The 15,432-nt window shown below is 49.0% G+C and overlaps 1 protein-coding gene across 4 annotated transcripts in view; it reads right to left on the reverse strand.

Moving 5' to 3' along the window:
* ITPR2 (inositol 1,4,5-trisphosphate receptor type 2) overlaps nt 1-15,432 on the reverse strand; it is a 490,021-nt gene that overhangs the window by 160,639 nt on the left and 313,950 nt on the right. For all 4 annotated transcript variants that reach the window (XM_063929104.1, XM_063929105.1, XM_063929106.1 and 1 more), the window contains 3 exons: nt 12,154-12,264; nt 10,887-10,982; nt 10,685-10,804 (listed from right to left, as the gene is read on the reverse strand). In XM_063929104.1, coding sequence (XP_063785174.1) covers nt 10,685-10,804; nt 10,887-10,982; nt 12,154-12,264 — 327 coding nt within the window. The remainder of the gene's footprint in view (nt 1-10,684; nt 10,805-10,886; nt 10,983-12,153; nt 12,265-15,432) is intronic.

Here is a 15,432-nt window from a genome sequence, read left to right on the forward strand (position 1 = left end):
TAAAAGGTGGTATGCCTTTAAGAAAAAGGGATTGGGCCTTCATGTAAATGGCGGTGGGCCTTCAGGCAAAAGAGGGGGGGGGGGGGGGGGAATTTTGCAAGTGTGTACACTGATCAAAATTGGCCTAATGCTGAGGTGAATGTACACTTGTGTGAAGAAAAAGCTTGCGTGACACGCTCTGGTATGACTGACAGAGAGTAACTGAGCTGTAATTGGGGCGTTTTCAGGAAGGCGATGTTCAGTGTCGTCAGGAACTTCGGAGTTGGACGGGAAGAGTAAATACGCCTGTTTTCAGGAATATCTTTTACTCCAAAAAATAAGATTTTAAACCTACCGGTAAATCTTTTTCTCCTAGTCCGTAGAGGATGCTGGGGACTCCGTAAGGACCATGGGGTATAGACGGGCTCCGCAGGAGATATGGGCACTATAAAGAACTTTTAGTATGGGTGTGCACTGGCTCCTCCCTCTATGCCCCTCCTCCAGACCTCAGTTAGAGAACTGTGCCCAGAGGAGATGGACAGTATGAGGAAAGGATTTTGTTAATCTAAGGGCAAGATTCATACCAGCCCACACCATCCACACCGTATAACCTGGAAAATACACAACCAGTCAACAGTATGAACAAAAAACAGGATCAGTCAAAGACCGATTCCAACTGCAACATAACCCTTATGAAAGCAACAACTATATACAAGTCTTGCAGATTTAGGGGGTAATTCCAAGTTGATCGCAGCAGGAAATTTTTTAGTAGTTGGGCAAAACCATGTGCACTGCAGGGGAGGCAGATATAACATGTGCAGAGAGAGTTAGATTTGGGTGTGGTGAGTTAAGTCTGCAATCTAAATTTCAGTGTAAATATAAAGCAGCCAGTATTTACCCTGCACAGAAACAAAATAAGCCACCCAATTCTAACTCTCTCTGCAAATGTTATATCTGCCCCCCTGCAGTGCACATGGTTTTGCCCAACTGCTAAAAAAATTTCTGCTGCGATCAACTTGGAATTACCCCCTTAGTCCGCACTGGGACGGGCGCCCAGCATCCTCTATGGACTAGGAGAAAAAGATTTACCGGTAGGTTTAAAATCTTATTTTCTCTTACGTCCTAGAGGATGCTGGGGACTCCGTAAGGACCATGGGGTTTATACCAAAGCTCCAAACCGGGCGGGAGAATGCGGATGACTCTGCATCACCGACTGAGCAAATGCAAGGTCCTCCTCAGCCAGGGTATCAAACTTGTAGAACTTCGCAAAAGTGTTTGAACCCGACCAAGTTGCTGCTCGGCAAAGCTGGAATGCCGAGACGCCTCGGGCAGCCGCCCAAGAAGAGCCCACCTTCCTAGTGGAATGGGCCTTTACTGAATTAGGCAACGGCAATCCAGCCTTAGAATGAGCCTGCTTAATCGTGTTACAGATACAGCGAGCAATAGTCTGCTTAGAAGCAGGAGCGCCAACCTTGTTGGCTGCATACAGGACAAACAGAGCCTCTGTTTTCCTAACCCTAGCCGTCCTGGCTACATAAATCTTTAATGCCCTGACCACATCCAGGAACTTGGAGTCCTCCCAGTCCCCCGTAGCCACAGGCACCACAATAGGTTGGTTCATGTGAAAAGAAGAAACCACCTTAGGCAAAAATTGAGGACGCGTCCTCAACTCAGCTCTATCCACATGGAAAATCAAATAGGGGCTCTTGTGGGACAAGGCCGCCAATTCGGACACCCGCCTTGCAGATGCCAAGGCCAATAACATGACCACCTTACACGTGAGAAATTTTAATTCAACTGTTTGAAGAGGTTCAAACCAGTGAGATTTCAGGAAGTTTAAGACCACGTTAAGGTCCCTCGGTGCCACTGGGGGCACAAAGGGGGGCTGGATGTTCAGCACTCCCATCACAAACGTCTGGACTTCTGGGAGAGAAGCCAATTCCCTCTGAAAGAAGATAGATAAGGCCGAAATCTGTACCTTATTGGAGCCTAATTTCAGGCCCATATCCACTCCTGTTTGTAGAAAATGGAGAAATCGGCCCAGATGGAATCTTCCGTAGGAGAATTCTTGGCTTCACACCAAGAAACATATTTCCTTCAGATATGGTGATAATGCTTCGCCGTCACCTCCTTCCTAGCTTTTAGTAGAGTAGGGATGACTTCCTCCGGAATACCTTTTTCAGCTAGGATTCGGTGCTCAACCGCTATGCCGTCAAACGTAACCGCGGTAAGTCTTGGAACACACATGGCCCCTGCTGTAACAGGTCCTCTCTGAGAGGAAGAGGCCAAGGATCTTCTGTGAGCATTTCCTGAAGATCTGAGTACCAGGCCCTTCGAGGCCAATCTGGAACAATGAGTATTGCCTGCACTCCCCTTTGTCTTATGAGTCTCAATATCTTTGGGATGAGAGGAAGAGGAGAAAACGCATAGACCGACCGAAACACCCATGGTGTCACCAGGGCGTCTACTGCTACTGCCTGAGGGTCCCGTGACCTGGCACAATACCTCCGAAGCTTCTTGTTGAGGCGTGACGCCATCATGTCTATTTGAGGAATTCCCCAAAGACTTGTTATTTCTGCAAAAACTTCTTGATGAAGTCCCCACTCTCCTGGATGGAGATCGTGTCTGCTGAGGAAGTCTGCTTCCCAGTTGTCCACTCCCGGAATGAAGACAGCTGACAGAGCGCTTACGTGATTTTACGCCCAGCGAAGAATCCTGGTGGCTTCCGCCATCGCCACTCTGCTCCTTGTCCCGCCTTGGCGGTTTACATGAGCCACGGCTGTGACGTTGTCTGATTAAATAAGAAACGGAAGGCCCCGAAGAAGATTCTCCGCTTGTCGTAGGCCGTTGTATATGGCCCTCAACTCCAGTATGTTGATGTGTAGACGAGCCTCCTGGCTTGACCACAGTCCCTGAAAATTTCTTCCCTGTGTGACTGCTCCCCATCCTCGGAGGCTCGCGTCCGTGGTCACCAGAACCCAGTCTTGAATGCCGAACCTGCGACCCTCTAGGAGGTGAGCACTCTGCAGCCACCACAGGAGAGACACTCTGGCCCTGGGGGACAGGGTTATTCTCTGATGTATTTGTAGACGAGACCCGGACCACTTGTCCAGAAGATCACACTGAAAAGTCCTCGCATGAAACCTGCCGAAGGGGATGGCCTCGTAGGCTGCCACCATTTTTCCCAGAACTCGAGTGCATTGATGAACAGACACTCTTTTTGGTTTTAGCAGGTCTCTGACCAAGTTCTGGAGATCCTGAGCTTTTTCCAATGGGAGAAAAACCCTCTTTTGTTCCGTGTCCAGAATCATGCCTAGGAACGATAGCCGAGTCGTTGGAACCAATTGTGACTTTGGCAGATTGAGAATCCAACCGTGCTGTTGCAGCACTTTCAAGGAGAGCGACACGCTCTCCAGTAATTTGTCTCTCGAGCTCGCCTTTATCAGGAGATCGTCCAAGTATGGGATAATTGTGACTCCCTGCCTGCGCAGGAGCACCATCATCTCTGCCATTACCTTGGTGAAAATCCTCGGGCCGTGGAAAGCCCAAACGGCAACGTCTGAAACGAGTAATGACAGTCCTGTACAGCGAATCTCAGGTACTCCTGATGAGGAGGGTGTATGGGGACATGAAGGTATGCATCCTTTATGTCTAGTGACACCATAAAATCCCCCCTTCCAGGCTGGATATGACCGCTCGGAGTGATTCCATCTTGAATTTGAACTTTTTTTAAGTACAAGTTTAGGGATTTTAGATTTAAAATGGGTCTGACCGAACCATCCGGCTTCGGGACCACAAACAGGGTTGAATAATACCCTTTTCCCTGTTGAACCAGGGGAACCTGGACCACCACTTGCTGTTGACACAGCTTTTGAATTGCAGCTAACACTACTTCCCTTTCCGGTGGCGAAGCTGGCAAGGCCGACTTGAAAAATTGGCGGGGGGGAACCTCTTCGAATTCCAGCTTGTAGCCTTGGGAAACAATTTCGATTGCCCAAGGATCCACTTCTGAAAGAACCCAGATTCGGGTGAAAAGTCGAAGACATCCCCCCCCTGGTGCGGACTCCCTTAGGGGAGCCCCAGCGTCATGCGGTGGATTTTGTAGAAGCCGGGGAGGACTTCTGCTCCTGGGAACTAGCCAACGCAGGTGTTCTCTTTCCTTTACCCTTACCTCTGGCAAGGAAGGAGGAGCCCCGACCTCTTCTGGCCTTATGCGACCGAAAGGAATGCATCTGATACTGTGGAGTTTTCTTTTGCTGTTGGGGAACAAAAGGTAAAAAGGTAGATTTACCCGCGGTAGCTGTGGAAACCAGGTCCGCGAGCCCCTCCCCAAACAACACTTCACCCTTGTAAGGTAAAACCTCCATATGTTTTTTGGAGTCTGCATCACCCGTCCATTGGCGGGTCCATAAAGCTCGTCTCGCAGAAATAGCCATGGCATTGGCTCTGGAACCCAGCAGCATAACGTCTCTTTGAGCGTCCCTCATAAATAAGACTGCGTCTTTAATGTGGGCTAATGTTAATAAAATGGTATCTGTCTAGGGTATCAAGGCCCTCTGACAAGGTATCTGTCCATGCTGCAACTGCGCTACATACCCATGCCGATGCTATTGCCGGTCTGAGCAAAACACCTGTATGCGCATAGACTTTAAAGTAGTCTCCTGTCTGCGATCAGCAGGATCCTTGAGGGCTGCCGTGTCTGGAGATGGTAGCGCCATCTTCTTGGACAGGCGTGTCAAAGCCTTGTCCACCCTGGGAGAGGATTCCCAACGCACCCTGTCCTGAGCAGGAAAAGGATACGCCATAAGAACCCTTTTGAGAATCTGCAGTTTTTTATCTGGAGTTTCCCAAGCTTTTTCAAACAACTCGTTAAGCTCATGAGAAGGGGGAAAGGTTACCTCAGGTTTCTTTTCCTTATACATGCGCACCCTCGTGTCAGGGACAGAGGGGTCATCTGTGATATGCAAAACCTCTTTCATAGCAATAATCATACACTGAATACCTTTTGCCACCCTTAGGTGCAATCTTGCATCATCGTAATCGACACTGGAATCAGAATCCGTGTCGGTATCAGTGTCAACTATTTGGGATAGGGGACGTTTTTGAGACCCCGACGGGCCCTGTGACCCAGACCAATCCGTGGATTGTGCTTTTTCCCTGGACTCTGCCAGGTCCAGTCTCTTATGTAATGAGGCCACACTTGCATTTAACATATGCCACATGTCCATCCACTCATGAGTCGGCGTTGCCGACGGAGACACACCACTCATTCGCTCCACCTCCTCCTTGGACGAGCCTTCCGCTTCAGACATGCACGTACCGACACCCCCACACACACAGGGATATATCTATAAGGGGACAATTCCCCAACAAGGCCCTTTGGAGAGACAGAGAGTATGCCAGCACACACCCAGCGCCTACAGATACTGGAAAATAACCCAGAGAGCGACTTTTATTATCAATCAATGTAATACACTAACTGCGCCTTGAAAATGCCCCCCCCCCCCCTCTTTTTCAGCCCTCTGACACCGAGTTCAGCAGGGGAGAGTCTGGGAGCCAGCTTCTCTGCAGCGTTCTGTGGAGAAAATGGCGCTGTTAGTGCTGAGGGATCAAGCTCCGCCCCCTCCAGCGGTGGGCTTCGGTCCCGCTTCAATATATAAAAAATGGCGGGGGATCTCTCCATTTACTGCCTCCGCAGCCTAATGCACCCTGAAATGCCATACCCGAGGTTTATTGCTGCCCAGGGCGCCCCCCCTGCGCCCTGCACCCATCAGTGTCTTTCTGTGTGTGTAGTGTGTGGGAGCAATGGCGCGCACCTCAGTGAAGATCTGAAGTCTTCTGCCGCCTTCAGGTCTTCTTTTCTTCTTATACTCACCTGGCTTCTATCTTCTGGCTCTACGAGGAGGATGGCGGCGCGGCTCTGGGACGAACGGCGGGGTGAAACCAGCGTTCCGACTCCCTCTGGAGCTAATGGTGTCCAGTAGCCTAAGAAGCAGAGCCTATCATTTAAGTAGGTCTGCTTCTCTCCCCTCAGTCCCACGATGCAGGGAGCCTGTTGCCAGCAGTGCTCCCTGAAAATAAAAAACCTAACAAAATTATTTTTTCAGAGAAACTCAGGAGAGCTCCCCTGTAATGCACCCATTCTCCTCTGGGCACAGGATCTAACAGAGGTCTGGAGGAGGGGCATAGAGGGAGGAGCCAGTGCACACCCATACTAAAAGTTCTTTGTAGTGCCCATGTCTCCTGCGGAGCCCGTCTATACCCTATGGTCCTTACTGAGTCCCCGGCATCCTCTAGGACGTAAGAGAAATAGGTGTGCAAGTGCATCCTTAAGAGGACGACGTACACCTATTTAAGCGTACGGGGCTGGGGGTGGGGACACCACAAAAAATGCTTCAGACGCTGCGCTGGGGTGAATATATACGTATTTATTTCCATGCACGCAGTGTGTAAAGATAACCTGACCAGCAAGGTGCTACCTACCTGGAGACTGCAAGCACTGTGCACTCTATACATTGTATTCCCTACAGCAGTGGTTCCCAACCGCGGTTCTCAAGTACCCCCAAGAGTTCACGTTTTCCAGGTCTCCTCACAGGATTGCAAGTGAAATAATTTGCTCCACCTGTGGGTCTTTTATAATGTGTCAGTGAGTAATGAAAACACCTGTTCAACTGCTAGCTGACCTGGAAAACATGAACTGTTGGGGGTACTTGAGGAACGAGGTTGGGAACCACTGCCCTACAGGGATGACCTGCAAATATGGTATCCATGTTGTGCTTCCTTATGAAGGATTAAGAGCCATGTACTGTAGTCGTCATTGAAAACCAACATTTGCAGTTATCAGTTCCTGTGAACGATGAGCAGAGGCAGCAGCATAATACACCACAGCAAAAAATCATTTCACTTATATTATATTGTGGTGTATGTGGTGGAAGGAGGCAGACTGAGGGTGGGGAGGGGGGGGGGAGGGGGGTTGGGAGCTCAGACTGAGTATGGGGGGGCAGGGGGTGAGAGTTCAGAATGAGTATGGGGGGGTAAGAGTTAAGACTGAGTATGGGGGGGGTAAGAGTTAAGACTGAGTATGGGGGGAGTGAGAGTTCAGACTGAGTATGGGGGGGGGGGTAAGAGTTCAAACTGAGTATGGGGGGGGTGAGAGTTTAGACTGAGTATGGGGGGGGTGTTGAGAGGGCAGACTGAGGATGGTGTGTGCGTGTGTGTGGGGGGGGGGAGCAGTTCCGACTGAGTATGGGGGGGGGGGGGGTGAGTGCTCAGACTGAGTATGGGGGGGGGGGGGGGTGAGAGCTCAGACTGAGTATGGGGGGGGGGTGAGATCTCAGACTGAGTATGGGTCGGGGGGTAAGAGTTCAGATCGAGTTTGAGGGGTGGGGTGAGAGCTCAGACTGAGTATGGGGGGGTGAGAATTCAGACTGCGTATGGGGGGATGAGAGCTCAGAACTCAGGCTGGGGGGAGTAGGGAAGGGTGGGGGATCAGGGGGGGGGGGGGGGGGGGGGACTGAGAGATCTGAGACTATTGTGCTTTCAAACGGAATAGATACATGTTGCCAGCACTCCCCAGCTCACAAGTAGGTGTGTTAGAAACTTAAATGCATGTTTATTTGTCCATGATCAGAAAATGTAAGAATAAACTGTTGATCATCATATTATAAATGGGGGGGAGGAGGGGGGTAGTATTTATTATTATTTTGTACGAACGTCGTGTGGACTTCATTTTTACATTTTAAGGTCTGACATCACCAGAGTGCGGTGTAAACACCACACGACGCCAGCAGGTAAAATGATTTTATGGAAAGGACATAACTGTAAGACTGAAGCAAATATAAGAACTCTGCATGAAGCAATCTGACCATCCAGGGCGGCAGAGCGGGTGTAATGATGGGCAGCAGGGAGGGGAGGGGGGGGGGGGGGACGCGCCACAGCTGCACAGCTTACAGTCTCTGAGCACGAGACTCCGGCACCGCCTGATTCTGCAGCAATGTAATTAGGTGCTGTCATTCCAGCTCCAGACTGTGAGTCACGGTGTACCCGTCTCTTGCCTGCTCCACTGAGCGAGACACACCGTTCTATCGCAACTTCCACTGCACAACAAATCCGCCAGGTGCGTCTGCAATAAAGAGGGGAGACATTCCGCCCCCTCAGTGGGTAACAATATAACGCAGACAGGGGTCAGTCGCATCGCCGTAGGGAAGATTTCTCTGCAATCCCTAAAGGATAGTAAAAAATCCCCGGCGTTCCTTCCATATTTAGGGGCTCATTTATCAATGAGTGATAAAACTCCTTGCGTATGATAAGTGGAGCTCCGGCCAATCAGCTCCTGTCGTGTGTTCACCTCCTAAATGTCATGTGTTTGAAAAATGACAGTTGGGAGCTGACTGGTCTCGGGGGCTAATTCAGACCTAATCAGGTCCGAATATGCCCTCTGTCGGCACGCAGCAAACATGCAGGGAAACTAGCCTATGTGCCCTGTGACACAGATCAGTTCCGCGGACAGAGGGCTCCGTAGACAAACAAAGCAGTCCGCCCGCACGCTCAATCTCCGCTTTTGTGCGCATATGCATGGTGAGGCTTTTCCGCAGGCTGCAATCGCTTTCTACAGTGTGCGTACTCCTCTTAAAAATAATAATGTTTATTTATGAAGGTGCCTTTCTCCGAAAGGACTCCCTATGCACCTACAGGAAACACCCCTATTATATGTTAAGTACAGCCTGGCCTAGAACTTCACGTGGTGTTTAAGTTATAGGGGGTCATTCAGACCTGATCGCTCGCTAGTGTTTATTTGCAGTCCTGCGTTCACATAGTTGCCGCCCACAGGGGAGTGTATTTTCGCTTTGCAAGTGTGCGATCGCATGTGTAGCTGAGCTGTACAGAAAAACTTTGTGCAGTTTCTGAGTTGCCCAGAACTTATTCAGTCGCTGCGATCGCTTCAGCCTGTCCGGGACCGGAATTGACGTCAGACACCCGCCCTGCGAAAAGCTTGGACACGCCTGTGTTTTTCCAACCACTCCCAGAAAACGGTCAGTTGCCACCCACAAACGCCTTCTTCCTGTCAATCACCTTGCCATCGGCTGTGCAAATGGATTCTTTGTAAAACCCATCGCACAGCAACGATCCGCTTTGTACCCGTGTGACGCGTCTGTGTATTGCAGTGCGTGCGGTGCATATGCATGCGCAGTTCTGACCTGATCGCAGCGCTGCAAAAACGCTAGCGAGTGATCAGGTCTGAATGACCCCCATAGTACACAGCGGTTAATGCAGGAAGAGTTACCCGACAGGACTGCACAATGGTCTTAGCACATTGCTGGATCCTCAGTGTTATTCTGGCTGTTGATACAACCTTGGATAATATACTGTATATCGGAATAAATGCGCCGGGGAAGATACGTCGTCTTACAGCACGCCATACAATAGCAAAATAGGCTGAACTGTTTCTAGGGCCTTCGGAAGGGAATTTTTGCAGGATGCATTTTCTCATACAAAGCTACATCCACCTGCATCAGAAGAAATCCCCCAGACGGATCTGCTAATATGCGATAATATGAAGAGAGAAGGCTGTATGCCCAGCTGTGTTCCCGGGACCTGATGAATCACTGGCCATGACCCCTGTGGCATATTTATGTGTTGCCGCACACACAGGGTCAGCCATTTACAAGAACCTCGGTACACTTCTGGTAAAGCGAATGCCAGGTGGGGCATGACAGGATGCAGTCGCAGAACTACCCCCCCAGCTCCCCTCCTCCTAGCCTGACTGCGCCAAAAATACACTGTCTGCACCAGGGGTGGAAATAGATTACAGAGGACCTGAAACTGAAGCCTTCATCTTAAAATAGCAGCGACAGACTGCAAGTTCCACCTGGAAAAGAGGAACCAGGCTCGGCCTAGCTGACAAACACCACACGGGAGGAAGCAAGCACGATGCCCTGACATCGCGCACATCCATGTGACACGTGCGCGCTGGGTGACATCCTCCGCACAAGCGTCTGCATTCATTTAGTACTTTCACTGTTCTGTTTTAGGATGGGTTTATAAATACTGAGCTTTCCTGCAGCCGTCAGCAAGTGACTCTGGCAGGGGAACGTGTCCCCTGACATATAAACACGGGTGGCAGCTGCCATCTTGTTTGCTCCCTGGAGGTAAACGGCAACAGCCACTAGCAGTTCCAGCAGAACAGCGCCCACTAGTGACCAACATTTCATGGAAAACGTGAGAACTGCTGCTAGACTTTACCAAACAATAGCACAACGCCCAACCAATTTGACTGTGGTATATAACATGCAATCTATAACATTATACGTAGCAGCTGATTGGTTGCCATGGGCAACTTCTCCAGGGACTCACTTCTCCGCACTTTTCACTGCTTCATACAACTACCGCTTACTAACGGCGTAGAGTTTGCATGTGCCAATAATCTTTCACAATACATGTGGCTTGGAAGACCCGGAGCTTGCGAGTCACTAGCCCCTACTAACACTACAACGGATGATTTTTGGATAACAGCCGGGACAGCATTGAGAATAAACTGTATCCTTTGTGGATGGATCTGATGGAACGTCTGATGGACGTTACCCAAACAGCGGCTTCTACAACCGTACAATGTTTCACACCCCTTCATGCCGTCTCGGGTGCTGTGCCTATATGAGAAATTCTCCAAAAACAAAACCCAGTTCTACAGTAAACACATAAGTCCTACCTGGTGCGCCAGTATGTAAATGTTGTGCCCCACAGCCCTCGGGGACACCTGATCGTCCGGTCCATGCTCATCGTGCTCGTTCTCCAGTCCCTGGTTATAGGCCGTCTTTATCACATCTACCTGTACGTACAGATGAATGGTTACAGGTTACGAGGATATCTGCTATACCGTGTATACTTGGTATAACGACGCCGCTCATTACCAGTTCTCCAGGTCTCATGTTATACAGGATCCTCTCTGCGTTCTCACTGTCGTGCCGACTCTCCATGATGGCCAGAAGAAGTTTGGAAGCATTGTTCTGGACAAGAAGTAAAACAAGAAGATTGGCCGGTGAGACCCCTGCACTGGGTGCCTTAGATCAGTTGTTTAAGGGGTGTGAAGAACAGGAGGTAAGGTGGGGGAAGGGAGGTAAGGTTGGGGAAGGGACATCTGGGACAGCCAGGAAGGCCTGATGGGAATAGTGGCCCCTGTCTACCAAGGTATCCAGTGACAGCTCTCAAGCCAAACGTAACCAGGCACCAGTGACCGGATGACTACGGGAGACTCTCTGACCCTACTTCAAGAATCACATTTTTTGTTTACAAATTTGCAAGGGGACTGTTAGGTTTCCAAAAACCCAGGAACTAGAACCAGACTAGCTTTTGTGATTGGTCCTGCCCTGCTGCCAGCCCTGACCAGTTTTTTTTTTTTTTTTTAAAGCCGGTGCCCTTTAAATTGCTGTGGTCATGCTGCAGGAGAGGTCACGTGGTGTGGTAAGTTAGGTCAACAGCTATTATGTCAACGCAAAAATGTCAACAGGGTTTCACAGTTGACAGTGACCATGTCAACAGTCATCGGGGCCGATTCAATTGTTTTACCCGGCGGCTATCACTAGGAAGTCCAAAAAAGAGCAATTCAATTGTTGCTACGTTTAGATGCCCGGTAGTTTAGCCTCCTGAGGTGCGAGAAGAAATGTGCGCTAAGTCGGAACTTTGGGCGTCTGAATGGGAGTTTGGACACCCAAAGCAGGACTTTAGATGGTTTTAGCCGCTTTACGTGCGCGATATGGACGTGCAAACAAACATCAAGAGTTTAGATTGGAAAATTAGACACCCAAAACAACTGAATCAGCCCTATGTCTACATGGATGACGTCAACAGGAATGGTGAAGTCCCTGATGGCCCAGCGGTCACTTACCTGGTACCGGCTGCCGCAGCGGTTCCAGTGCAGCTCTGGGTCCTGGTAGTCATGTGACTGTCACATTGGACATAGACCTCTGAATAAGTGGTGGTTCCATACCCCTAACACTCCCTCTAGTGCCTATCACTAACCTCCAGTCCCCCCATACTGGGTTTGAACAGCTCAACGGTTACAGTAAAACATAACCTGCCATTGATGACACACAACAATGGACCTGAATTGTGTCCCTGTGCTAGAGACTCCGTGCTGGTCAGTGTAACATTGCGGTGAATGCGATCAGTATGTGGCACCTTTAATTTCAGCACTAGATCCATGCGGTATTTGCCGAGCGGGTTGATGTCGTTGAGAATTAAGGCGATGATTATGTCAATCCCGTTGGACTCGTGAGTGGCGATACACGTCTGCGAAAAGAGATAACGGAGGCTTTAGGTTCTGCTGAACTGTAAAAGATGAAGTGAAACCAAAACTATGCTACAATGATCTTCCTATGTCTTTATTTTCTGTCCCTTTGGCCAGCTTCTGCCTACATTTATTTATATAGCGCTGGCATATTCCGTTGCGCTCAAACATTTGTCTCTCCCGCTCTATACAGTTACTGGCTACTTGTTCGATGACCGTTTCTGTGGCGGAAAATGTCGGCCAATTATTTTTGAGATGATCCACATGGTAGCAGCGCAGAAAATCAGCACACATAAGAGTTGTAGATTCTCAGTTGGGAACTTCTTAAGAAATGGTCGCATTTTCTGATTTTGAGCCGACTGCGCATGCGCCTTAATCTGAAAACAAGACGTGCCCATGTGCCGCACGATACGCAGAGTAGCAAGTAGTTACGTCTAGAACTCGAGGACATACACTGAGACTGGAGGTTCAGGAGAAATTTAAGGAAAAATTATTTCACAGAAAGGGTAGTGGATAAGTGGAATAGCCTCCCATCAGAGCTGGTAGAGGCTAAGACTGTAGAGCAATTAATTTACACATGCTTGGGATAGGCATATGAATATCTTTACAAAGAATTAAGGTTCAAAAAGGGTTGAGATTGCCTAAAGGATAAAAAAAAAGGGGCAGACTAGATGGGCCAAGTGGTTCTTATCTGCCATCAAATTCTATGTTTCTATGTCTATGTCGGATCTGCACCCAGACAGGAAGATAGCTTAATTAACATGTCTTGGGTTGCGGCGAACTCTTAATCACCCCCATACTCCGGGTGAAAACACCTTTCCAAGAACGAACAATCTAGATTAAGTTACTTTAACCCCGAAGCTGCCTACATTACACCCAACTGCAGCAAGGAGGCCGTTACTCTGCCTGATCACATCACAGGGAGATTTGTAGGCCTCGCCGATAACCGTGAATCAGACGGATCCTGTTCTTTCCTTCCGGCAATAAAGACGGGATACGGTCATTAGGTCGACCACAACCATACCTTACACAAGACACTACTAAAACTGTAATCCAAGCTCTCATTATCTCCCGCATTGATTATTGCAATAGTCTCCTAACTGGTCTTCCCAAAACTCTCACCACTACAATCCATTCTGAATGCAGCTGCAAGGCTAATCTTCCTCGCAAGACGTTCATCGTCTGCAGATCCACTCTGTCAGTCCCTCCATTGGTTACCTGTATTCTACCATATTCAATATAAAATACGTCTACTCACACACAAGGCCATTAACCAAACTACGCCAACGTACATCACTTCGCTTATCTCAAAATATCTCCCAACCCGACCTCTCCACTCTTCACAAGATCTGCGTCTCTCATCCACACTCATTACTCGCCCCACTCACGATTGCAGGACTTTCATCGAGCTGCACCCACTCTGTGGAATGCCCTGCCACGCACAATAAGACTCTCCTCTAGTCTCCAAACCTTCAAGCGTTCCCTGAAAACTCACCTCTTCAGGCAAGCTTATCAAATTCCAGAACCGCCCACATAACTTTCATAAACCTTCCTATCAAATTGCATCCACTCTGCACAGTCCACACATATCCTCACACGTCTTCTCATCCTTCCTCTCAACCCCGGTTCATCATTGCTGAGATACCATATCATACAGCCCACCAAGAACCTGTGCAATCTGGTGGACAACTATGCAACAGATAGCACCTATCCTTGTGTATACATGCCTATTTCCCTATAGATTGTAAGCATGCGAGCAGGGCCTTCCTACCTCTATGACTGTTTGTTATTACCCAGTTTTGTTATATCATTGTTATTTCCAATTGTAATACGCAATGGAATTTGCTGCGCTATATAAGAAACTGTTAATAATAAATAATAATAATAATTAGGTCGACATGAGTTTTTAATTAAAAAAAAACATTTTTTTTAACTTTTTCATACTTTACGATCCACGTGGACTACGATTGGGAATAGTAACCTGTGACGAGCGCAGCAGTAGCGGAGCGAGGCACCTTCGCGAGCCATGCGAGGGGACACGGTGCACTAATTGGGGTTCCCCGTCACTTTACGAAGAAAACCACACCGAAAAAAGTTTAAAAAACCCCTCATGTCGACCTTTTTCCATATCGACTTAATGACCATGTCAACAAATAGCGCTTGATCTAATGACTGTTGACCTATGTGTGATCGATCTAATGACCAATAGCCATAAAGACATTGGGGTATATGCAATTCCGGGCGAATTGCGGCACTTTTTCGCCCGTTTTTAAATTCGACAAAATTCGACCGTCGAATTCCGGCCGGCGGGTGCCGGAATTCGACATATTCAATAAAAAACGGATTCGACAGTCCCGTTGTCGAAAAACTGACCAAATGACGGATTAGTGCGTCCTGGATTCGACTTTTCAGACGGTACAAAAAACTGTAAAAAACCCGGAAAAAAATTGTGTGGGGTCCCCCCTCCTAAGCATAACCAGCCTCGGGCTCTTTGAGCCGGTCCTGGTTGTAAAAATACGGGGCAAAAAATGACAGGGATCCCTCGTATTTTTAGAACCAGCACCGGGCTCTGCGTGCGGTCCTGGTGCAAAAAATACGGGGGACAAAAAGCGTAGGGGTCCCCCGTATTTTTAACACCAGCACCGGGCTCCACTAGCTGGGGAGTTAATGCCACAGCCGGGGGACACTTTTATATCGGTCCCTGCGGCCGTGGTATTAAAACCCCAACTAGTCACCCCTTGCGGTCAGCGGTGAGGTCACCCGCGGTCAGTGGCTGACCGTGGGTAACCCCACCGCTGACCGCAAAGTTCCCACCATTGAAACTAATGGAGGTGCTGTGCGATGCGCTGTCTGCCAGCTCAGACGAGCATAGGGAATCAGGAGAGTGCCACGACGTGGCGCTCCCTGATTGCCTGAAGGGACCCTCTGTGACAGGAGTCACAGGGGGTCTCAGCATTCGGGGAAAGGGGTCCCATGTGTAAACATGGGACCCCTTTAAGTCCGTGTGGATCGGGTATGCGGTTTGTTTTTTTGCAAAGTACGTGGATTACAAATAAAAGAACAGGACACTGGATTTAGGCGAGTATATAATTTTATTTTCAGGTACCCCGGATTCTTCGAGACGTCGACAGATGGAGACGTGGCCAGAGACGGCGTGTCCACATAGGTAA

Source organism: Pseudophryne corroboree, chromosome 6, assembly GCF_028390025.1.
Source record: "Pseudophryne corroboree isolate aPseCor3 chromosome 6, aPseCor3.hap2, whole genome shotgun sequence".
NCBI lineage: Eukaryota > Metazoa > Chordata > Amphibia > Anura > Myobatrachidae > Pseudophryne > Pseudophryne corroboree.